Here is a 26,541-nt window from a genome sequence, read left to right on the forward strand (position 1 = left end):
TACTGTGTGCAAGCGTTGTTGTGTGTGCTGTATTTCTCACCTTGGAGAACAGTTCTGAATAGTGATTGCAAGTTCTCTTTCTGCTCCAGGTAAGATTATGATTAAGGCCATTGGGTTTGGGTACCTTTTCAGTTTGGGTCCGTTAGTTAACAATACAAAATGACTCCGCTTTCATGCATACTGCTTTTCAATCATAAATAAGCCAAGATATTGGAAGGTCCCCCTATGCTGTTCACAATATGACACAGCGAGAGATGAGACATGTGAAATGGAGCACCGAGGTAAATTTACCATACATTTGCATATGTCAACATACCCAAACACATATATATTTAATGTTTGTGAAGAGAGGTTCTTGTGTTCAGGCCTGAGGCTTCCAATGGGTAATGGAAGGGGGTGCTTTGTTGTGCTACAGAAATGCTGTTTCAGTGGCATATTTGAGAACAATATATAGCTGTTTCATACCAGAGTCATGCATAATATTCCCGAATTTACAGCGTGTAAATTATTAGATTGGTCATCTAAAAGATCCATATTATATCTTATGTCTGTCTTTGATTTTATCCTCAGGTCAAACTTGTGGTGGTGTTGCACAAGGACTAAATGGAACGATAGAGAGTCCTGGCTTTCCCCACGGCTACCCAAACTATGCCAACTGTACCTGGATCATCATTACAGGAGAACGAAACAGGATACAGTTGTCATTTCACACCTTTGCTCTTGAAGAGGACTGTGACATCGTCTCTATTTATGACGGACAACCACAGCCAGGAAACCTGAAAATGAGGTAACAGACTTTTACTTACCCATATGCATTTTTCTATGTAGGTCTACTGGGTGGTGATCTGAGAACATTTCTTAACAATGGCTTGGTTTTGCATTCATTTGATTTTAGTGCTACTGTATTGTTGTATCATTAGTGATCCTGTGTGGCGCTAGAGATGTCAAGTTGTTAATATACAGTTAATATACACCCATTGACATTTTCAAAATGTTGTGGTGTTACAGCCTGAATTTAAAATTGATTACATTTAGATTTTTGTCACCTGTTTAAAATGAAAAAATGAAAAAAGCTCAAATGTCTTGAGTCAATAAGCATTCAACACCTTTGTTATGGCAAGCCTAAATAGGTTAAGGAGGAAAACTGTGCTTAACAAGTCACATAATAAGTTGAATGGACTCACTCTGTGTGCAATAATAGTGTTTATCATGATTTTTGAATGACTAACTCATCTCCGTACCCCACACATACAATTTCCTGTAAGGTCCCTCAGTCGAGCAGTGAATTTCAGACACAGATTCAACCACAAACACCAGGGAGGTTTTTCAATGCCTTGCAAAGAAGGGCATCCATTAGTAGATGGGTAAAATAAATAAAAAAGCAGACATTGAATATTCCTTTAACACGGTTAAGTTAATAATTAGGGGCGGTTCGAAATTTACTAAATGGTTACCTGGAGGAAAATGGGGGAGGATCAGACTTTTTAGATTTTTTAAATATCTTGTCTAGAGGAGGGTCATATAATTTGCAATTGATAAAATTCCAATATTTCTCAGTGTTTTATAATTATTTTCTTATTAAGCTATATAATGATGTGTGCCCGATGCTGCCCCTCATCTATGATTTTCCGCTGGGAGCACAATATCAATTGCACCTATAGACTATTTAGTGTAGTCTCCATAAAACAATCCATAGCCTATAGGCTATAGGCTGCGAAGTCGATGCTCGGAGAAGCACAGAATAAAGTTATATTTCAAAGATAGATGCTGGGATGGAGTAAATAAAACAAGGCAGCATCACACACTGCAATGGATATTCTAACCCTGAGCTCGGCTTGCTCTGCTCTTGCTGATCAAAAACGTTTTTATGTGCTGCTTAACCTATGGCAGTGCTGTGTAGGGAAGATGGAAGTTCTGTAGGTGGAAGTTAGGTGAAAGTTCTGTAGGTGGAAGTTAGGTGGAAGTTCTGTAGGTGGAAGTTAGGTGGAAGTTCTGTAGGTGGAAGTTCAGGAGGAGAGTCAAAGTTTTTTTCCCCAAATCTATTTTTTAGAACGTCTAGTCCATAAAATGCACTTTCTTGCGTGCGGGCTAGCCTATAGCCTATGTTCGGTTCAGTTTGAGAAGGACAGCGCAAAGATGAGAAGGAGGACCAGAGGTCAACTTTGATAGCTTGCTACTACTGTACTATAATTAATCAATTTTGAAATCAGGCTGTAACATAACAAAATGTGGAATAAGACAAGGGGTATGAATACTTTCTAAAGGCACTGTACATGCTGACATGACAGCTTATTTCAGTATATAGATTTTTGTGCTATTGTGCTACACATTTTAGTTTTGTTGTGTTGAACATTCCTGTGTACCCACTGAATAGTTCTATTGGTGTTAAAAAGGCATTCATTCATTCCCAACTGTACTTAAAGTACCACGGTGAGTCTATCTTGCCATAACTTCTGAAACAAGTGAACATTTGTAATGACATGCAGGCTAAACAGCATCCCTGTGGTTGCCAATGTTGCACTTACCAGGTTTGAAGTATGCCGATAGGTTGGTACGGAGGGCATCCTCTGGGTGTTGAAGTGAATAATGGGAACCTGCAATCAATAAAGGCAATCTCAAAATACTTGTTTTCCAAGTGAAAACCGAATGGCTTTAATTAGATGCAGAAAGCTTTAAGTAACAGATGATTAACACAACTATTTGCATAAAGAGGTTGAAGATAAACTTTTGCTGCTGAAAATTATTTTTTAGTTTTATTTATTCATTTTATTTAACCTTTATTTAACTAGGCAAGCCAGTTCGATTCCCTTGTATTTACATTGGTTTCACAGTATTTACAAAGTAAATGATGTGAGTGGTAATAGAAAGTGTTGATCAACTCAGTGCCATTGTGGTTTGAGTGTTCACCCTGAGATCGGAACGTTGAGAGTTCGATTCCCTGGTCGAGTCAAACCAAAGACTCTAAAATGGGATCTGGCGTTTCTCTGCTTGCCAATTAGTATTAAGGAGATCGATTGGGGGTAAGGCCCTGTGATAGACTAGTGTCCTATCCAGGGGGTGTAGTTGTGCATCAAGCTGCCTCACGTTACAGAAACGGCAAATAGGCTCCTGCTTCTATGAGCCCATCTGTCTTACACAAGCCAAGGCTACTTACTTAATTAATAGAAAGTGTGAGGTAGCACCCGCTCAATGTGATTCCATGCATAGCACCTAGTATAATGACGCAGATGTAACATGCATTCTGCTGTTGCAAGCAGAAGTCTAGGAGGTAAAGCCTATTAAGTTTTTATGTAGCATATACAGTGCCTTCAGAATGTATTCATAGCCCTTGACTTATTCCACATTTTGTTACAGCCGGAATACAAAATGGTTTAAATATATATTTTCCTCACCCATCTACACACAATATACGATAATGACAACATGAAAACATGTTTTTAGAAATGTTAGTAAATTAGTTGAACATGAAATACAGAAATATTGAATTTACATACATGTAAGTATTCACACCAATACTTTATAGAAGCATATTTGGCAGTGATTACAGTTTCCTGTAAGTCTTTCTGGGTAAATCTCTAAGAGCTTTACACACCTGGATTGTACCCAGAAGTTTTAAATTTTATTCTGCAAGCTTTGTCAAATTGGTTGTTGACCATTGCAAGACAACCATTTTCAGGTCTTGCAATAGATTTTCAAGTAGATTTAAGTCAAAACTGTAACTCGGCCACTCCGGAACATTCACTGTGTAGATTTGGCCTTGTGTTTTAGGTTATTGTCCTGCTGAAAGGTGAATTCATCTCCTAGTGTCAGGTGGAAAGCAGACTGAACCAGGTTTTCCTCCAGGACTTTGTCTGTGCTTAGCTCCATTAAGTTTATTTTTTATCCTGAAAAACTCCCTAGTCCTTAATAATTATTAGTATACCCATAACATGATGCAGCCATCACTATGCTTGAAAATATGGAGAGTGGTACTCATTAATGTGTTGCGTTGGATTTGCCCCAAACATAACAGGACAAAGGTGAACTTAATTGCTTTGCCACATTTTTTGTAGTATCGCTTTAGTCCGTTGTATGTTTTGGAACATTTTATTCTGTACAGGCTTCCTTCTTTTCACACTCAGTTAGATTAGTATTGTGGAGTAACTACAATGTTGTTGATCCATCCACAGTTTTCTCCTATCACAGCCATGAACTGTTTTAAAGTCACCATAGGCCTCATGGTAAAATCCCTGAGAGTTTTCAAATAAAATAAAATAAAATTGTATTTGTCACATGCGCCGAATACAACAGTTGTAGACCTTACCATGAAATGCTTACTTACAAGCCCTCAACCAACAATGCAGTTGGAGAAAAATGGCCTTCCCCTCTGGCAACTGAGTAAGCTGTATGCTTTTCAATGTATGCTTTTTAAAATTTAAATTTTACCCAACTACCAATAGGTGCCCTTCTTTGCAAGGCATTGGAAAACCTACCTGGTCTTTGTGGTTGAATCTGTGTTTGAAATTCACTGCTCAACTGAGGGACCTTACAGATAATTGTATGTGTGGGGTACAGAGATGGGATAGACATTAATTGTTAATTATTGCACACAGAGCGAGTCCATGCTACTTATAATGTGACTTGTTAAGCAAGATTTTACCCCTGAACTTATTTAGGCTTGCCATAACAAAGGGGTTGAATACAGTGAGGGAAAAAAGTATTTGATCCCCTGCTGATTTTTTATGTTTGCCCACTGACAAAGAAATGATCAGTCTATCATTTTAATGGTAGGTTTATGTGAACAGTGAGAGAAAGAATAACAACCAAAGAAGTCCAGAAAAACGCATGTCAAAAATGTTATAAATTGATTTACATTTTTATGAGGGAAATAAATACTTGACCCCTCTGCAAAACATGATTTAGTACTTCACAAAGGTCAGATGTTTCTTGTAGTTGGCCACCAGGTTTGCACACATCTTAGGAGGGATTTTGTCCCACTCCTCTTTGCAGATCTTCTCCAAGTCATTAAGGTTTTGAGGCTGACGTTTGGCAACTCGAACCTTCAGCTCTCTCCACATATTTTCTATGGGTTTAAGGTCTGGAGACTGGCTAGGCCACTCCAGGACCTTAATGTGCTTCTTCTTGAGCTACTCCTTTGTTGCCGTGGCTGTGTGTTTTGGGTCATTGTCATGCTGGAATACCCATCCACGACCCATTTTCAATGCCCTGGCTGAGGGAAGGAGGTTCTCACCCAAGATTTGACGGTACATGGCCCCATCCATCGTACCTTTGATGCGGTGAAGTTGTCCTGTCCCCTTAGCAGAAACCCCCCCCCCCCCCCAATGCATAGTTCCCACCTCCTTGTTTGACAGTGGGAATGGTGTCCTGGGGTCATAGGCAGCATTCCTCCTCCTCCAAACATGGCGAGTTGAGTTGATGCCAAAGAGCTCCATTTTGGTCGCATCTGACCACAACACTTTCACCCAGTTGTCCTCTGAATCATTCAGATGTTCATTGGCAAACTTCAGACAGGCATGTACAGTTGGGAGAACAAGTATTTGATACACTGATGATTTTGCAGGTTTTCCTACTTACAAAGCATTTAGAGGTCTGTCATTTTTATCATAGGTACATTTCAACTGTGAGAGACGGAATCTAAAACAAAAATCCAGAAAATCACATTGTATGATTTTAAAGTAATTAATTAGCATTTTATTGCATGACATAAGTATTTGATACATCAGAAAAGCAGAACTTAATATTTGGTACAGAAACCTTTGTTTGCAATTACAGAGATCATACGTTTCCTGTAGTTCTTGACCAGGTTTGCACACACTGCAGCAGGGATTTTGGCCCACTCCTCCATACAGACCTCCAGATCCTTCAGGTTTTGGGGCTGTCGCTGGGCAATATGGACTTTCAGCTCCCTCCAAAGATGTTCTATTGGGTTCAGGTCTGGAGACTGGCTAGGCCACTCCAGGACCTTGAGATGCTTCTTACGGAGCCACTCCTTAGTTGCCCTGGCTGTGTGTTTCGGGTCGTTGTAATGCTGGAAGACCCAGCCAAGACCCATCTTCAATGCTCTTACTGAGGGAAAGAGGTTGTTGGCCAAGATCTCGCGATACATGGCCCCATCCATCCTGCCCTCAATAAGGTGCAGTCGTCCTGTCCCCTTTGCAGAAAAGCATCCCCAAAGAATGATGTTTCCACCTCCATGCTTCACGGTTGGGATGGTGTTCTTGGGGTTGCACTCATCTTTCTTCTTCCTCCAAACACGGCGAGTGGAGTTTAGACCAAAAAGCTCTATTTTTGTCTCATCAGATCACATGACCTTCTCCCATTCCTCCTCTGGATCATCCAGATGGTCATTGGCAAACTTCAGACGGGCCTGGACATGCGCTGGCTTGAGCAGGGGGACCTTGCGTGCGCTGCAGGATTTTAATCCATGACGGCGTAGTGTGTTACTAATGGTTTTCTTTGAGACTGTGGTCCCAGCTCTCTTCAGGTCATTGACCAGGTCCTGCCGTGTAGTTCTGGGCTGATCCCTCACCTTCCTCATGATCAGCCTGTTCAACCTCTCTTTCATATCGTCTGAGATCCCCAAGGATTGGAAAGCTGCCGCAGTCATCCCCCTCTTCAAAGGGGGAGACACCCTGGACCCAAACTGTTACAGACCTATATCCATCCTGCCCTGCCTATCTAAGGTCTTCGAAAGCCAAGTCAACAAACAGGTCACTGACCATCTCGAATCCCACCGCACCTTCTCCGCTGTGCAGTCTGGTTTCCGAGCCGGTCATGGGTGCACCTCAGCCACACTCAAGGTACTCAACGATATCATAACCGCCATCGATAAAAGACAGTACTGTGCAGCCGTCTTCATCGACCTTGCCAAGGCTTTCGACTCTGTCAATCACCATATTCTTATAGGCAGACTCAGGAGCCTCGGTTTTTCGGATGACTGCCTTGCCTGGTTCACCAATTACTTTGCAGACAGAGTTCAGTGCGTCAAATCGGAGGGCATGCTGTCTGGTCCTCTGGCAGTCTCTATGGGGGTGCCACAGGGTTCAATTCTCGGGCCGACTCTTTTCTCTGTGTATATCAATGATGTTGCTCTTGCTGCGGGCGATTCCCTGATCCACCTCTACGCAGACGACACCATTCTATATACTTTCGGCCCGTCTTTGGACACTGTGCTATCTAACCTCCAAACAAGCGTCAATGCCATACAACACTCCTTCCGTGGCCTCCAACTGCTCTTAAACGCTAGTAAAACCAAATGCATGCTTTTCAACCGGTCGCTGCCTGCACCCGCATGCCCGACTAGCATCACCACCCTGGATGGTTCCGACCTAGAATATGTGGACGTCTATAAGTACCTAGGTGTCTGGCTAGACTGCAAACTCTCCTTCCAGACTCATATCAAACATCTCCAATCGAAAATGAAATCAAGAGTCGGCTTTCTATTCCGCAACAAAGCCTCCTTCACTCACGCCGCCAAGCTTACCCTAGTAAAACTGACTATCCTACCGATCCTCGACTTCGGCGATGTCATCTACAAAATGGCTTCCAACACTCTACTCAGCAAACTGGATGCAGTCTATCACAGTGCCATCCGTTTTGTCACTAAAGCACCTTATACCACCCACCACTGCGACTTGTATGCTCTAGTCGGCTGGCCCTCGCTACATATTCGTCGCCAGACCCACTGGCTCCAGGTCATCTACAAGTCCATGCTAGGTAAAGCTCCGCCTTATCTCAGCTCACTGGTCACGATGGCAACACCCATCCGTAGCACGCGCTCCAGCAGGTGTATCTCACTGATCATCCCTAAAGCCAACACCTCATTTGGCCGCCTTTCGTTCCAGTACTCTGCTGCCTGTGACTGGAACGAATTGCAAAAATCGCTGAAGTTGGAGACTTTTATGTCCCTCACCAACTTCAAACATCAGCTATCTGAGCAGCTAACCGATCGCTGCAGCTGTACATAGTCTATTGGTAAATAGCCCACCCTTTTTCACCTACCTCATCCCCATACTGTTTTTATTTATTTACTTTTCTGCTCTTTTGCACACCAATATCTCTCCCTGTACATGACCATCTGATCATTCATCACTCCAGTGTTAATCTGCAAAATTGTAATTATTTGCCTACCTCCTCATGCCTTTTGCACACATTGTATATAGACTCCCCCTTTGGTTTCTACTGTGTTATTGACTTGTTAATTGTTTACTCCATGTGTAACTCTTTGTTGTCTGCTCACACTGCTATGCTTTATCTTGGCCAGGTCGCAGTTGCAAATGAGAACTTGTTCTCAACTAGCCTACCTGGTTAAATAAAGGTGAAATAAAAAAATAAAAAAAACAATCATTGATGCCCCACGAGGTGAGATCTTGCATGGAGCCCCAGACCGAGGCTGATTGAGCGTCATCTTGAACTTCTTCCATTTTCTAATAATTGCGCCAACAGTTGTTGCCTTCTCACCAAGCTGCTTGCCTATTGTCCTGTAGCCCATCCCAGCCATGTGCAGGTCTACAATTTTATCCCTGATGTCTTTACACAGCTCTCTGGTCTTGGCCATTGTGGAGAGGTTGGAGTCTGTTTGATTGAGTGTGTGGACATCATTGAGTGTGTGTCTTTTATACAGGTAACGAGCTCAAACAGGTGCAGTTAATACAGGTAATGAGTGGAGAACAGGAGGGCTTCTTAAAGAAAAACGAACAGGTCTGTGAGAGCCGGAATTCTTACTGGTTGGTAGGTGATCAAATACTTATGTCATGCAATAAAATGCAAATTAATTACTTAAAAATCATACAATGTGATTTTCCAGATTTTTAGATTCCGTCTCTCACAGTTGAAGTGTACCCATGATAACAATTACAGACCTCTACATGCTTTGTAAGTAGGAAAACCTGCAAAATCAGAGGTGTATCAAATAGTTGTTCTCCCCACTGTATATGTGCTTTCTTGAGCAGGGGGACCTTGCGGGCGCTGCAGGATTTTAGTCCTTAACGGCATAGTGTGATGCCAATTGTTTTCTTGGTGACTATGGTCCCAGCTGCCTTGAGATCATTGACAAGATCCTCCCGTGTAGTTCTGGGCTGATTCCTCACCGTTCTCATGATCATTGCAACTCCACGAGGTGAGGTCTTGCATGTAGCCACAGGCCGAGGGAGATTGACAGTTCTTTTGTGTTTCTTCGAATTGCGAATAATCGCACCAACGGTTGTCACCTTCTCACCAAGCTGCTTGGTCTTGTAGCCCATTCCAGCCTTGTGTAGGTCTACAATCTTGTCCCTGACATCCTTGGAGAGCTCTTTGGGCTTGGCCATGTTGGAGAGTTTGGAATCTGATTGATTGATTGCTTCTGTGGACAGGTGTCTTTTATACAGGTAACAAACTGAGATTAGGAGCACTCCCTTTAAGAGTGTGCTCCTAATCTCAATCTCAGTTACCTGTATAAAAGACACCTGGGAGCCAGAAATCTTTCTGATTGAGAGTGGGTCAAATACTTATTTCCCTCATGAAAATGCAAATCAATTTATAAAATTTTTGACATGCGTTTTTCTGAATTTTTTTTGTTTTTATTCTGTCTCTCACTGTTCAAATAAACCTACCATTCAAATTATAGACTGATCATTTCTTTGTCAGTGGGAAAACGTACAAAATCAGCAGGGGATCAAATACTTTTTTCCCTCACTGTACTTATTCTACCCTACCAAGCAAAAAAGCTGTAACTGCTAATTTGGTCAAAAATTTGTTAATGTCATTTTTGCTACATTAAATACATGCTTAATCATGTGGACAAGTATCCTGCCTCTATTGTATTGTGTTTTGTGTAACTGCATAAAGTTACAGTGAAACCTTTTTCTCAGTTCCGCGATATGAGCAGTTACTGCCTGTTTGATTGGTAGGGTAGAATACATTTTAAAATCAGAATGTAACACAACAAAATATGTGGAAAATGTCAAGGGGTATGAATACTTTCTGAAGGCACTGTAGCCCCTTACTGTCATGTCTATGAAATCCAATGTACTGCTTGAGCCTGCACAAGTTGAAGAACAATGGACTGCCTGGGCTTGCACAAGTAGAAGAACAATGGACTGCCTGGGCTTGCACAAGTAGAAGAACAATGGACTGCCTGGGCTTGCACAAGTACAAGAACAATGGACTGCCTGGGCTTGCACAAGTAGAAGAACAATGGACTGCCTGGGCTTGCACAAGTAGAAGACCAATGGACTGCCTGGGCTTGCACAAGTAGCAGCCCAATGGACTGCATGGGCTTGCACAAGTAGAAGAACGTGGAGTAGATATAGTAAAACCACTACTACTATTATTATTGATATACAATGATGATGATGATGGTGATGCTGAGGATGGTGTTTATCGTTATCATTATTATCACTATTGTGTTTTGCCATTTTGTATGCTGAATGAAAGTGGCCTAATGCAGATGCAAAAAGAACAACAGCATGCCAATGGATTTGAGGTCTCATTTAATCTGGCACTGAACTAGCTGCAGACAGATAGACTGGAAGGGATTCTGTGCAGATGCTTAATGTGGCCTGATCAGAGAGGGAACATATTTAGAGACATATGCACATGGCCTGACAAAGAGTAACTCTTCCTGATTGGAGATGGAGACAATGCACTGGTAATTACCTCATCACAGTATAGTGCAGTACATGCGTTCAGTTGTGTTCTAAGTATGCGTTCAGTTGTTTTAAGTATGTGTTCAGTTGTGTTTTAAGAATGCGTTCAGTTGTGTTTAAGTATGCGTTCAGTTGTGCTTTAGGTATGTGTTCAGTTGTGCTTAAGTATGCGTTTAGTTGTGCTTTACGTATGCGTTCAGTTGTGTTTTAGGTATGCGTTCAGTTGTGTTTTAAGTATGCATTCAGTTGTGCTTTAAGTATGCGTTCAGCTGCGCTTTATGTATGCGTTCAGTTGAGCTTTATGTATGCGTTTAGTTGTGCTTTACGTATGCGTTCAGTTGTGTTTTAGGTATGCATTCAGTTGTGTTTTAAGTATGCGTTCAGGTGTGTTTTAAGTATGCGTTCAGGTGTGTATTCCATGATTTTGTGTACTTACCAAAGCTAAAGATAGAGACTGTTGTATTGCAGATTTAAAGGTGTAGGCCTTAGTTCTGCAGTTTCACTACAGGGCTAATATGTGTAGGGCATGCAGTGTTGCTAAGAGAGACTGGTGTTAATTATAGCTTTAGATCTCTTACTGTTTCTAGAAATACTACATACTTTACTGTGCATCATAGCACTTTCACTGTTTGTACATAAAATAAGCCATCCTTGGTTGGTTTTATGCGACTTCCATCTCATTCATTTTCTATTCACAGGCTGTTCACATAAGCTTAATGAACTTCTTATTGTCCTTTTTAAGTGGTCTGCGATACCCTGCTCGAGGGTGTTTAAAAATCCATACTCCTCGATCCTCTTAAAAATAAAAAAGAGTTGATATAGTCATTAGGATTATGATACAAAATATCACAAAAAGGAATCAAGTAATGAAGTCATCTTCACTTTGTATATCAACTTCCTTCAGAGAATGATTATATTTCATCCAGCCCTTCCCTCAGTTTTATCATTTTATTAACCTTAACGTGTGTGTGTGCGTGCGTGTGTGTGTGTGTTATAAAGTTCATATTAGCCCAAATCCTTAATGGATGTCCTGACAATCTTAATCTTATCTTAATGATCTGAGACATTGAAAAGACAAAACCTGAAATAGTATTAAGCTAATATTGATTGACTGTTTAGTTTTAAAATGGAAGTGAACAGATGGGTGTTGTGATGTATCCATAAATCTGTAGAAAACCTGTCAATATGAACCTATAGTGGGGAGTCTGTGATACTGACCACACATGACTTAGTTGGCAATGCCTTAATGTAAATTCTAAAAGCGTCTGTCCAATTCAATGTCTAAGCACAACATGTCTTTAGAATCTGTGCTTGTTGGACATTGCTAGATTTCCTTGACTCTGGTTGCACTCGATTCAGCTCGCTTGACTTAGCCTTTGCTCAGAGCAATACATTCAGTGAAACGTTTCACAACAAATGGCTTGAAATCGCAGGCGAACTCCACCCACCCGAAACAACCTGCTGGGTTATAAGTCATGTGTGCTCTCTCTGGATTTGTATCCGTCATCCCTCTGCACAATCTGCCCATGCAAAATGCAAACCAAGCTTTGTGGAAGTGTTGTACAGGAGGATATGAATAAGGAAGTTAAGTTTGAATTTCAAGTGCATACAGTAGCTGTGCCCTGTAGTATTACTTGGGCGTTATTCAATCCGTATCCCGGAAGTTCAGCTTTACAGTGCGATTGAAACTTAAAGGCAAAGTTCCTGCGTTGGTGGAGACTGCATTCATGGTAAAAACTGCATATGTTAGCTCAATCTGAATTTACCTTTAATTTTCTATTGCGCAATCTGTAACGCTTCAGAGCCATGGATCAATTAAAATGGCAGTCAGTCTCTTGGCCAGTGTTAAAATACCAAGCTGATCATAAATGGGGAGGCAAGGTAGCCTAGTGGTTAGAGCGTTGGACTAGTAACCGGAAGGTTGCAAGTTCAAACCCCCGAGCTGACAAGGTACAAATCTGTCGTTCTGCCTCTGAACAGGCAGTTAACCCATTGTTCCTAGGCCTTCATTGAAAATAAGAATTTGTTCTTAACTGACTTGCCTCGTTTAAATAAATGTGCATTTCTTTATACACTCAGTACCTTGCCAGTTAATTAGTACACCCATCTAGTACCAGGTCGGACCCCCCTTTGCCTCCAGAACAGCCTGAATTATTTGGGGGTTGGATTCTACAAGGTGTCTGAAACGTTCAAACATTGCTCAATTGGTTTCACGGGACCTAACGCGTACCAGGAAAACATTCCCCACACTGTTACACCACCAGCCTGTACCGTTGACACCAGGCAAGATTGGGTCAGGGACTCTGCTGTTTACTCCAAATCCTGACTCTGCCATCAGCATGACGCAACAGGAACCGGGATTCTTCGGACCAGCCATTCCTCAGTTTTTAGTAGGAGTGGAACCCGGTGTGGTTGTTTGTAGCATGCCTGTAAGCTTGCACAATGCATGCACGATTCTTGCCATTCTTCTTCAACCTCTCATCAATATGCTGTTTTTGCCCACAGAACTGCTGTTGACTGGATGTTTTTTGTTTGTCGCGGCATTCTCGGGAAAACCCTAGACACTGTTGTGCATTAAAATCCCAGGAACCGACCGTTTTTGAGACACTGGAACCGGCACGCCTGGCACTGACAATCATACCACGCTTAAAGTCTCTTCGGTCATTTGTTTTGCCCATTATAACTCTCAATTAAACAGTAACGGAAAAATTGACAGTTCTGCCCTTGAGCAAAGCAGTTAACCCCCACAACAACTGCTCCCCGGGCGCCGATGACGTTGATTAAGGCAGCCCCCCGCAGAAGACACATTTCGGTTGTGCAACCGACGAGGTATCCCCTTACCTGCTGTAGGAGTGAACCATTTTCGTGAACCGGGTGGTATACCTAATAAATAGGTGTACAGCGTTCAAGGTCAAGATAACAATGTTGAAAAGGACATGCAAATATTTTATTTATTGTATTTATGTATTTATAAGGGACAATGCACGTGAATCAACATCAATATTACAATAATGCAACAATCAATCAATTAAGTGTATTTATAAAGCCCTTTTTACATCAGCCAAAGTCACAAAGTGCTCTACAGAAACCCTGCCTAAAACCCCAAACAGCAAGCAATGCAGATGTAGAAGCACGGGGGCTAGGAAAAACTCCCTAGAAAGTCCGGAACCTAGGAAGAAACCTAGAGAGGAACCAGGCTCTGAGGGGTGGCCTGTCCTCTTCTGTCTGAGCCGTGTGGAGATTATAACAGAACATGGCAGAGATTTTCAAATGTTCATAGATGACCCGCAGGGTCAGATAATAATAATCACAGTGGTTGTAGAGGGTGCAACAGGGCCACACCTGAGTAAAGGAGTAAATGTCAGTTGGCTATTCATAGCTGATCATTCAGAGACAGCAGGTGCGGTAGAGAGAGAGTCCAAAACAGCAGGTCCGGGACAAGGTAGCACATCCAGTGAACAGGTCAGGGTTCCATAGCCGCACGCAGAACAGTTGAAACTGGAGCAGCAGCATGACCAGGTGGACTGGGGACAGCAAGGAGTCATCAGGCCAGGTAGTCCTGAGGCATGATCTTAGAGCTCAGGTCTTCCGAGAGAAGAGAGTGAGAAAGAGAAAGAGAAAAAGGGAGAGAGAGAATTAGAGGGAGCGTACTTAAATTCACACAGGACACTGGATAAGACAGGAGAAATACTCCAGAAATAACAGACTGACCCTAGCCCCCCAACACATAAACTATTGCAGCATAAATACTGGAGGCTGAGACAGGCCTCCACTATTTACAGTTTAAGTGAAAATGTTGTGTAGGTGATATTACCTACAGTTGAAGTCGGAAGTTTACATAGACCTTAGCCAAATACATTTAAACTCACAATTCCTGACATTTAATCCTAGTAAAAACTCCCTGTCTTAGGTCAGGCAAAGAGGCACTGAGTTTGAAGGTAGGCCTTGAAATACATCCACAGGTACACCTCCAATTGACTCAAATGATGTCAATTAGCCTACCAGAAGCTTCTAAAGCCATGACATAATTTTCTGGAATTTTCTAAGCTGTTTATAGGCACAGTCAACTTAGTGTATGTAAACCTCTGACCCACTGGAATTGTGATAGTGTGAATTATAAGTGAAATAATCAGACTGTAAACAATTGTTGGAAAAATGACTTGTGTCATGCACAAAGTAGTTGTCCTAACCGACTTGCCAAAGCTATAGTTTGTTAAAACTTCTTACTGCTGAAATCCCGCTAACGGGATCGATATGACAACAGCCAGTGAAAGTGCATGGCGCCAAATTCAAACAACAGAAATCTCATAATTAAAATTCCTCAAACATACAAGTATTTTACACCATTTTAAAGATGAACTTGTTGTTAACCTCTCTAGGGTAGGGGCAGCATTCGGAATTTTGGATGAAAAGCATGCCCAAATTAAATGGCCTGCTACTCGGGCCTAGAAGATATGATATGCATATAACTGGTAGATTTGGTTTCCAAACCTGTTAAAATAGTGTCTGTGAGTATAACAGAACTGATTTAGCAGGCAAAAACCTGAGAAAGGAAGTAGGGAAGTAGTTTTTGTTTTTGTTTTGTAGTTTTCTATTAAATGCCATTACAGTATCCATTGACTTAGGACTCCATTTGCAGGTCCTATGCCTTCCACTAGATGTCAACAGTCTTTAGAAATCGTTTCAGGCTTGTATTCTTATAAATGAGGGAGTAAGACCAGTCTGAACGAGTGGACCCTAACGTGACGCAGAGTTTTTTCAGGTGCATGTGCATTTCTTGTTTACCTTTTACATGTATATTGACGACGTTATTGTCTGGTTGAAATATTATAGACCATTTAGGCTAAAAAACAACCTGAGGATTGAATATAAACATCGTTTGACATGTTTCTATGAGCTTTACGGATACAATTAGAATTTTTTGGTCTGATTGTTTTGACTGAGTTTGAGCCTGTGGATTACTGAAGAAAAAGCGGTAACAAAACTGAGGTTTTTGGATATAAAGAGACTTCATCGAACAAAAGGAACATTTATTGAGTAAATGAATGTCTTCTGATTGCCACCATATGAAGATCATCAAAGGTAAGGGATTAATTGTATCTCTTTTTTTGAGTTTTGTAACGCTTCTGCTTGGCTGGTTACTGTTTGTAGTAATTTGTCAACTGGGCTATGTTCTGGGCTAGGTATGCTTTCACCGAAAAGCATTTTATTAATATGACACTGTGGTTGGTTTAACAAGAAGTTAATCTTTAAACCTATGTATAATATGTTTTGTTTTCTGAATTTTTATAATGAGCATTTCTGTAATTGAATTTGGCGCTCTGCAACCTCACTGGATGTTGGCCAGATGGGACGCTAGCGTCCCACATACCCTAGAGAGGTTAACCCCACCACAGTGTCCGATTTCAAAAAGGCTTTACGACGAAAGCACACCAAACGATTATGTTAGGTCAGCACCTTGTCACAGAAAAACACAACCATTTTTACAGCCAAAGAGAGGAGTCACGAAAAGTAGAAATATAGATCAAATTAATCACTAACCTTTGATGATCTTCATCAGATGACACTCATATGACTTCATGTTACACAATGCATGTATGTTTTGTTTGATTAAAAATCTTAGTTTACATTGGCGCGTTATGTTCAGTAATGTTTTGCTTCCAAAACATCTGGTGATTTTGCAGAGATCCACATTCCAGGAATCCCAGTTCCACAATAAATGTTTGTTTTGTTCGATAAAGTCCATCATTTATGTCCAAATACCTCCTTTTCGTTTGCACGTTCAGTTCACAAATCCAAATTCATGAGGCGCTAGGTCCAGACGAAAAGTCAAAAAGTTCCATTACAGTTCGTAGAAACATGTCAAACGATGTATATAATCAATCTTTAGGATGTTTTTAACATAAATCTTCAATAATGTTTCAACCGGAGAATTCCTTTGTCTTTAGAAATGCAATGGAACACACCAGACTGAGCTTATGGCACTCTGCCAGACCTCTGGTTGAAACAGCTCTCATTCTCTCCTCCTTCACAGTAGAAGCCTCTAACATAGTTCTAAAGACTGTTGACATCTAGTGGAAGCCTTAGGAAGTGCAATCGGACCAAATTTACACTGTATCTTGGATAGGCAATGACTTGAAAAACTTCAAACCTCAGATTTCCCACTTCCTGGTTGGATTTTTTCTCAGGTTTTTGCCTGCCATATGAGTTCTGTTATACTCACAGATATCATTCAAACAGTTTTAGAAACTTCATTCAACCAGTTTTCTATCCAAATCTACTAATAATATGCATATCTTAGCTTCTGGTTCTGAGTAGGAGGCAGTTTACTCAGGGCACCTTATTCATCCAAGCTACTCAATACTGCCCCCCAGCCATAAGAAGTTTTAACAAGAAATGTGTGGAGTGGTTGAAAAACGAGTTTTAATGACTCCAACCTAAGTGTATGTAAACTTTCGACTTCAACTGTATGTCAATGACCCGGGGTTAGCCAAAAGCTAATTTGCACGTGTAGTACCTTTGCAGGAAAGGGCCTTTACTCTGCCACTATACAAATACTCACTAAAACAATACAAACTACAAATACATTACATCCAATTATCAAGAACAGCTCGTTGGGAAGAATCAATGGATTTCTTAGAGAAGAACATACAAACAGTCTTGTCGATATTTTAATACAGACAATAATTTGTCATCCATTTGGAAATATGTAACATATTTTTAGTTGTTGTTGTTTACAACACACTTTAATTTATTTTTTAGTGTACATACAGAACTTTTTCGTCTGCATACATCTACATGTTAACTTGTGGGCAAGTAAGTGGGAGATCATTTATGTAGATGGTAAACAGAAGGGGGCCTAATATTGACCCTTATGGGACCCTAATGTTATTGTAAAGAGAGTGTGACTGAGTGTCCCCCAGACGAACCCTTTGACTTCTGTTTGTCAGATAGGAATACATCCAACTAATGACTTCAGTGGACACAGTAAGGGCAGATAGTTTGGATATGAGGACCTCATGATACACAGTATCAAAGGTCTTTTTAAGATCCAAAAAGACTGGCCGACTTCACCACGTATGTCCAGTTTAGATTTAATGCACTCCAGAAAATAGCAATTGGCTGTTTCGGTAGAATGGTTAGTTCTGAAACTGAATGGCATTTGATGTATTAAGTTGCCCTGAATGAGGTGATCAGTCAGATGATCATCCACCCATCTTTCAGCTACTTTTGATAGCACTGGAAGAATGCTTATAGGTTGGTAATTTTCCACCAGTGTTTGGTCACCAGATTTCAAAACAGGTATCAGTACAGCAGACTTCCAAGCATTGGGGAAGGACCCATATTTGATGGACAGATTAACTAGATGTACAATAGGGAGAATCAGAGAATATTTGTGTCTCTTCAGGAATACAGCGTTTAGACAAAATACATATTTTGTTCTGGAGCTCCTGAAGAAGCTAATAATACTGTCCACTGCTGACGCTGATATTTCAGGAATTCTGAATATTGGTTTATTATTGTCTATGGGAACTGTGGTTTTGGTTGAAAATCAACAACAAGAGTCAACAAAAAACTGGTTAAAGGTGGTGGATATGAAATATGAGTCTTGAATTATAATCCCATTAACCTTTAATTCACTATGTTTTTTGGACTTTTCATCTCCTCTCCCTGTTAGTTTGTTGAGATTTTCCCAAATCACTTTGCCATTTCCTTTTCCTTCACTGATCACTCAAAGAAAGAACTCTGCCTGGGCTTTTTATATTCTTTACCACCTTATTTATCAGTGCTGTTAATATACGTCTTTCATCATTCTGACCAGAATTTAGTGCTTTTTTCAAGGAAAGATCCCGTTCTCACATCTGCATCCAGAGGTCCTCTTTTAGCCATCGTAGAGAGGTTTTCCGTCTTGGCCTACGTTGAAATTCCCTAGTAAAAGAGGTATCCACTTTGTCAATAGCTGACATAAATGTTCTGTATCCAGACTCTGGGTCTTCATTGCATAACAGATCAGAACAGTCAATTTGACTTACAGCTGCAGCGTAGTTACTCTGCTCACTTTTCAGGGTTGTTTTATCGTATTGTTGCACATTAATATGGATCTTAAATCTTTTTTTAGTTATCTTTATAATCCCCAATGGAACATTGTGGTAAGATATGCCAGTTAGTAAGTTAATGGACACCAGATCAGTTTGAGTCTGGGATGACTGTGTTACTCTGCTTGGTCCTTGTATTATTTGAGTCAGTTTGAAATACATAATATTATGTGTAAAAGGAAGTGTTTGGAGAGATTAAAAAGTGCCCTGCAACACACAAGCAAAATCACTAGTGAAGTACATTAAACAGCAAGACATGCGCAAAAACCTAAAAAATATAGGCCTACTTTTAAGTTTAACCAAAAGACAAATCTGAGAACAGTGAGGAAGTCTGAGTCACAGACATAGGCAGAGAGAGCGTTCCCAACTGTCGAGGCCGCTTGAGAGAAAGTTCGATCTCCACTTCAATCGATTTCTGTCTTGTACCTCGCAATTCTGTTCCAAAATGGTAAAGGCTCAACGCATTCCATCTGGTTTTCACAGCCTCCTCATTCCATCTCATTTAAGTGTGTGTGAAGACATGAATAACTTCTCTCTTAATAGTCTGTTAACACACCCTGCTCACACAGTGTGCCGACGTGTTGATGTCATCACCGTGCTTCTACGTCTGCATTGCTTGCCTTTTGGGGGTTTTGGTCTGGGTGTCTATATAAGCACTTTGTGACATCTGCTGATGTAAAAAGAGCTGTATAAATACATGTGATTGATTGATTTACATCAAGGTAATAACTAGCCTTAGCAGATCATTACACGTCCAAAGGTCACTGGTTATCTGGTCTCCTCTCCAAAAATCACTGTCTATCTGGTCTCCTCTCCAAAAATCACTGGCTATCTGGTCTCCTCTCCAAAAATCACTGGCTATCTGGTCTCCTCTCCAAAGATCACTGGTTATCTGGTCTCCTCTCCAAAAATCACTGGCTATCTGGTCTCCTCTCCAAAAATCACTGGCTATCTGGTCTCCTCTCCAAAAATCACTGGCTATCTGGTCTCCTCTCCAAAGATCACTGGCTATCTGGTCTCCTCTCCAAAAATCACTGGCTATCTGGTCTCCTCTCCAGAAATCACTGACTATCTGGTCTCCTCTCCAAAGATCACTGGTTATCTGGTCTCCTCTCCAAAAATCACTGGCTATCTGGTCTCCTCTCCAAAAATCACTGGCTATCTGGTCTCCTCTCCAAAGATCACTGGTTATCTGGTCTCCTCTCCAAAAATCACTGGCTATCTGGTCTCCTCTCCAAAAATCACTGGCTATCTGGTCTCCTCTCCAAAAATCACTAACTATCTGGTCTCCTCTCCAAAGATCACTGGCTATCTGGTCTCCTCTCCAAAAATCACTGGCTATCTGGTCTCCTCTCCAAAAATCACTGGCTATCTGGTCTCCTCTCCAAAAATCACTGGCTATCTGGTCTCCTCTCCAAAGATCACTGGTTATCTGGTCTCCTCTCCAAAAATCACTGGCTATCTGGTCTCCTCTCCAAAAATCACTGGCTATCTGGTCTCCTCTCCAAAGATCACTGGCTATCTGGTCTCCTCTCCAAAAATCACTGGCTATCTGGTCTCCTCTCCAAAAATCACTGGCTATCTGGTCTCCTCTCCAAAGATCAGTGGCTATCTGGTCTCCTCTCCAAAAATCACTGGCTATCTGGTCTCCTCTCCAAAAATCACTGGCTATCTGGTCTCCTCTCCAAAGATCACTGGCTATCTGGTCTCCTCTCCAAAGATCGTAGCTCAGACTCTGTAAAGGGGGATTTCTTTACCCCGTCCCCCTTTTTCACCAATGGCTCTTTATCCTTAAGGATTTAATAGTATGGTAATGGAATGTTGTGTTTATGCTAATTAAACACAAGGCATTACCAGAGGGCTTGGAGCGGTGCTCCAGTGAAAAGAAGTATACGTCTCTGGTGAACCTCTCCTGGGCTGAGATGGGACTCTACCTCTGTGTCTGTGTAGAGTGAAACACATTGCTCACCATGACTGCAGTGTCAAACTTTATTACCCTGTGAGCCTCGACCAATAAACGCTGCCTGCTACCATCACAGATGCCCTTTCTCTCTCTCTCCTCAGCTCCAAAAGTGTGATGATTACCTCTAAGATGCTGGATGTTAACTGTGACTTACCGCCACAAGGTGTCAGTGAAACCTAAATTCATGTGTTCTTATGATAATGACATGCATCATACATATTTTTACAGAAAACCCTACATTCAGCAAGGAAAATAGGGCAGGCAAAGATAACCAGTGACTTGAACAAATCCAGCACAGGGGGATAGGGACTCAAGCTAGCTGAACTGAGTAAGCATGGGGAGGATGGGGAGGAAGTGGCTTTGCCCGGTTGGTCGTATTGTTGCGCTTAGATAATTCTATAAGCTGCTTTATACATGTCTCAGAATGGTATCAAAAGTTGAAGGCAGATAACAAATAGTGCCGTACCAGCAACACGCTGTATAGTACTGCAGGCCCAACTAACCCAGCTGTATAGTACTGCAGGCCCAACAAACCCAGCTGTATAGTACTGCAGGCCCAACTAACCCAGCTGTATAGTACTGCAGGCACAACTAACCCAGCTGTATAGTACTGCAGGCCCAACTAACCCAGCTGTATAGTACTGCAGGCCCAACAAACCCAGCTGTATAGTACTGCAGGCCCAACTAACCCAGCTGTATAGTACTGCAGGCACAACTAACCCAGCTGTATAGTACTGCAGGCCCAACTAACCCAGCTGTACAGTACTGCAGGCCCAACTAACCCAGCTGTATAGTACTGCAGGCCCAACAAACCCACCTGTACAGTACTGCAGGCCCAACAAACTCAGCTGTACAGTACTGCAGGCCCAACAAACACAGTATGGAGCTGTATTGAGGACTAAGAATAAACACAACAGTCTTGGGAAAGTATAAATAAACACCACTTCCCTCAGAAGGCTTCTTCACATTAATTGGAAGAGAGAAGTAGCACTTTGTGGTTCTGAGAGTAGATAAAGGGCACTGAAACAGTCACCCAAAGAGAACATGCTGACCACAGCCGGGCAGACTGGCCTTTTGGACTGATAGGAGGCATTATGCTGCACATATCTCTTCCACATGTAGCACCTGCTATGATGCATATGCTGTCCTTTGAGGACGATACTTCCCCTAACCTCTGAATAACATTCTGCTAACTGAACATGTGCAGACTGAATATGGATGCAGGTTAAAAGGGAGTTATCCTGTGTATTGTAAAGAGATGGAAGCCTACAGATGTAGGATCTTAATTTGATCACCCTGTTGCAGAAGAACCTTCCTGTAATGCAGGAAGTGTAACAATTGTGGAGTATTTGAGGTTTAAAAAGGCGTCTGAAGGTAGTAATTTCCACTTTGAAATTAGACCAAATTTTCCCTCACAATTTTTTTTTTATCTACCAATACTAAAAAGTCCACTAATTAGAATCCACATAATAATTCACTTTTCCTGTTGCTGCAGGATGTAGAAATTAAATCCTATTAATATCCTACATCTGGACTGTGTATTATAGTGAAGAATTACATGTCATAATGTCTCATATGGCAGTCATGCACACAAAGCAAAAAAAAATACACTAACAATTGTTATTGCAATATACTTATATGACCTTTCTTGTTTGTTACGGTTGCACAAATGTCATGTTTATTATTTTTTGAATGACATTTGAATGACAAATGGCTTCTACTTTACAGTAAGTGTACCTAGCTATACACCTATATATGTACATGGTATTGACAGGCTGTCAAAGTGTAATTACAGAGTAACTAATTCATTACCATGTAATAACAGTGGTCACTGAAGATCCCATGGCACTTATAGTAAGGGTAGGGGTGTTAACCCCGGTGTCCTAGCTACATTTCCAATACGGCCTTCATACCATCACGGCGACCTATGACCTTGTGTTTTATGTCCAGCAACCACATGGGAGAGAAAAGCTACAGAACGCTCCTTTCAACCTGAAAGGAATTTTAAAGGAATGCACTAGATCCCTGTCAGTGCACCATCCTATTTTCTACACAAGAAAACGACATGATGTTCCATATTTCCATTCTTCTGTTTTAAATCTCGGCGTCTGAGTGAACAGATACCATGTTTGGCTGAATCTAATAACGCACTGGCACAGGAGTAATTACTACTAAGTGTTAGTGATTTCTGGGGTGAGAAATAGCCTCTTTGGCACCTGAAGGCAGGCGATTATCGCAGTACTGTATTGAATAAGAACAACAGAACACAACATGACAGTACTGTATTGAATAAGAACAACAGAACACAACATGACAGTACTGTATTGAATAAGAACAACAGAACACAACATGACAGTACTGTATTGAATAAGAGCAACAGAACACAACATGACAGTACTGTATTGAATAAGAACAACAGAACACAACATGACAGTACTGGATGGAATAAGAACATCAGAACACAACATGACAGTACTGTATTGAATAAGAACATCAGAACACAACATGACAGTACTGGATGGAATAAGAACATCAGAACACAACATGATATGGAACTAGAGAACTAGAGAACCATCTTCTGACTTGCCTATTTGCTTGAATTGTAAATGTATGTTACTCTTGCAAACAAGAAAATCCAGAAGATGAAAGGAGGTAAAGAATTCAAAGAGATATTCACTTCCCTTTACCCTTTAAGGCTGCAACAGAAGCTAAGAGGGGGAGAGCAGCAGTGTGTGTCTACAGTAAAGCTTTAAGTAGCTATTTGTACTCTGAGTTGGCCCAATAGCATGTCATCACCTTCACAGCAGGATGCACTGTTGTTTTATCGCACCGAGGGTTTGTATTGCCCATCGCTTTTCTCTCTCCTTGTAATCTTGATTCAAAAATGTTCAGAGTTTGCCACTAGGCTAAAGTCCAAATTGCTTGCCTTGTCACTGCTGACTTTGCGAGTGCATGAATAAATGATAAAACCCTTGTAAGCTCGTGACAATGTTTTAATTGCTTCTGCCACACTAATGTACAATGGAAGTACAAAAATGCAAATGCCAAATACAGTTACAGCGTATGACTTCCGCACATGGCCAAACACCATCCTAGGCATTTACTCCACAACATACAGTATATTATATCAATTTGTTTAAAATGTGTGAGCTTTTTCATCTGCTTGTTGCAGTTGAGTGCATGTTTGTCGGTCAGGAGGTTGAAATCACAGCTGTTGGAACCCACATTGTTGGAATTTCACTGATATCATTAGGCTACTCTGTCGGAGACATTCTAAAAACATAATTACATGTTTGCAACACTGTGGATTCCCATGAATAGGCTGTATGGTATGACGACAGGAACAATGCTTTAACATAATGCTCCCCAGCTGTTCTGTTGTGACATACAATATTGATTAATTATAAGGACGTTATAAAAGGCAGGTTGGATTAGATTTCCGTGGTTCTTTATCCAATGAGAAATTGACTCGTGGTTACCACTATAGCTTACATCGAATGTGTGTATGGCATATAGTAGATTGATTTAACACTTCTCTGAGGCAATCGAGTTAAGTTGTTTACATTCTTCTCTAGAGTATGCCTCATTACCGAACAAGAAAAGAGCAACTGAAGGGCCAGTGGATTAGGCGTTCTCTTTGGAGATTGAGATGCCTTTTCTGTGTGGGGTCTGCAAAAGGTGTGTTGATGAGGCTTTCATTTCACTGTTGTTTTACACAGTGCTTATATGTACTTAGAGGTAATGAACGTCACTACTAGCAGTGGTTAGAGATAAAACATCTATAGTGAAGTAATGTTGCTAGTATCACTGCTTCATTACAATAGCAAACTTGGAAAGCTCTGGGATCGATAAAGAAGATCATCCTTGAAACAAATAAAGCAGCTACTCATAGTTGGATATTAACCCATTTCCAAATCGTGTTGTATTCAGTAGCATGCTTTGTAAGACAAATCCATAATTCCCTTAATAATGAAGTCTCAAAGATAATAAAACCTTCTGCTGTCTCATCCTCCTCATCCCTCAAAGTGGAGGCTTGGGAAAGTCAAAATCTCAGTGTTTTCCATTTTTCATTTTTTTGCCCAGTAGTCTCGGCTCAGTTACATCCTACTGCTCCTTGTCTACTGCAGTTCTTGATCAACTCTGATTCTTCCTTTGTTTGCTCCCACCACACCACCTACAGTAAGGCCTATATAACCCTGTCATTACACAGTCACAACTCACAGGCCCAGAGCAGAGCTTTACTTTCATCCCAGAAACTGGCACCAATGTTGGCAGTTAAGTGAGAAGAAGCCTTCATCACAGATAGCGAGTGACGTGTGAGGTTGCTGTCATGTTTTTGCAAAAAAAAGAATGATTATAATGTGAGGATAGGAATGCTGGTGCAAGCTCCCTTCCTGAGGAAGAGTAATTGCTCTAGGGGCTGTGATAAAGAACATGAAGAGGATGAACCCAGTTCTTCTTGTGATAAAGAATGTCAGAGGAGGCCTGGAGGACTATTATGAAGGCTGCATGATTGAGTTATGAATATGAAAATAAAGGAAGAAGAAAATACATTAATGCTGATGCTCAATCGTAAACCGGGAGATGACTTGGTGTCATTGATTAACATAATATTTGCATAACAATGCTTCTCCTAATTTTAAGTATTGGTGTTTCTTTAAGCAACTCTTTGTATACATGTGTCAGTCAGAAATCACTTCATCGTCTACAGTTAGTTCAAAATGGTGCAGCTCAGCTTTTAACAGGCACCAGAAAATGTAACCATATCACACCTATTCTAGCTTCTCTACACTGGCTACCAGTCAGAATAGAATATATTTGAACGTTTTATTAATCACGTTTAAGGCTTGTTTTAGCCCCATGCTATATCTCTGATCTTTTATCTCTCTACGAGTCAGGACACAGCCTGAGATCTTCTGGCAGGGCAATGCTAACCATTCCAAAGTCTAGGTTGAAAACTGAAGGAGACCAGGCATTTGCCATTAGTGCCCCTAGACTTTGGAATGGTCTGCCAGAGGTGATCAGGCTTGCCGATTCAGTGCCTCTTTTTAAATCCCTGCTGAAGACACTTTTCTAAAGATTATTTTAATGTATGACTTCAGTATATGATTTTGATTGGCTATCTTTTTTCATTCTCCTTTCGCCTGTCTATGTTTCTTTGTTAGTACTTTTATTTTATGATGTTAAGCACTTTGGTTACTTGTATTGAAAAGTGCTACGCAAATAAAGTTGATTATTATTATTATTTCTCCTCTGCTCTGCTCTGCTCTAAAGTGAGTAATGAAATACAAATCAACTTAACAGGCTACTGGGCATTGAAAAATCTGTGTTTTATAGCCATTCCAGCAGCCGTTTAGAAATTAAATGTCCAGTACCTTCTGAAAGTATTCATACCCCTTGAGTTGTTTCACATTTTGTTATGTTACAGCCTGAATTCAACATGGATTACCTTTATTGTTCTCTCTCACCCATCTACACACCATACCACATAATGATAAAGTGAGCATGTTTTTTGATTTTCTTGCATTTATTTTGAAAATGGAATACAGAAATATCTCATTTACATAAGTATTCACACCCATTTGCTTTGACACACCAAATTGAGCTCAGGTGCATCCAATTTCCTTTGATCATCCTTGAGATGTCGCTACAACTTGATTGGAGTCCACCTGTGGCCAATTCAACTGTTTGGACATGATTTAGAAAGAAACACACCTGTCTATATAAGGTCCCACAGTTGATAGTGCATGTCAGAGCAGAAACTATACTATGATGTCCAAAGAACTGTCTGTAGGTCGCCGAAATAGAATTGTGGTGAGGCATATATCTGGGGAAGGGTATAAAACTATTGCTA

General features: G+C 41.0%; 1 protein-coding gene across 1 annotated transcript in view; it reads left to right on the plus strand.

Moving 5' to 3' along the window:
- Positions 1–268: 268 nt before the first annotated feature.
- LOC109870209 (CUB and sushi domain-containing protein 1) overlaps positions 269–26,541 on the plus strand; it is a 291,027-nt gene continuing 264,754 nt past the window's right edge. Inside the window, exons 1-2 of the mRNA XM_031804842.1 lie at positions 269–281; positions 529–787. Of these exons, the coding sequence (XP_031660702.1) occupies positions 269–281; positions 529–787 (272 nt within the window). The remainder of the gene's footprint in view (positions 282–528; positions 788–26,541) is intronic.

Source organism: Oncorhynchus kisutch, linkage group LG25, assembly GCF_002021735.2.
Source record: "Oncorhynchus kisutch isolate 150728-3 linkage group LG25, Okis_V2, whole genome shotgun sequence".
Classification (NCBI taxonomy): domain Eukaryota; kingdom Metazoa; phylum Chordata; class Actinopteri; order Salmoniformes; family Salmonidae; genus Oncorhynchus; species Oncorhynchus kisutch.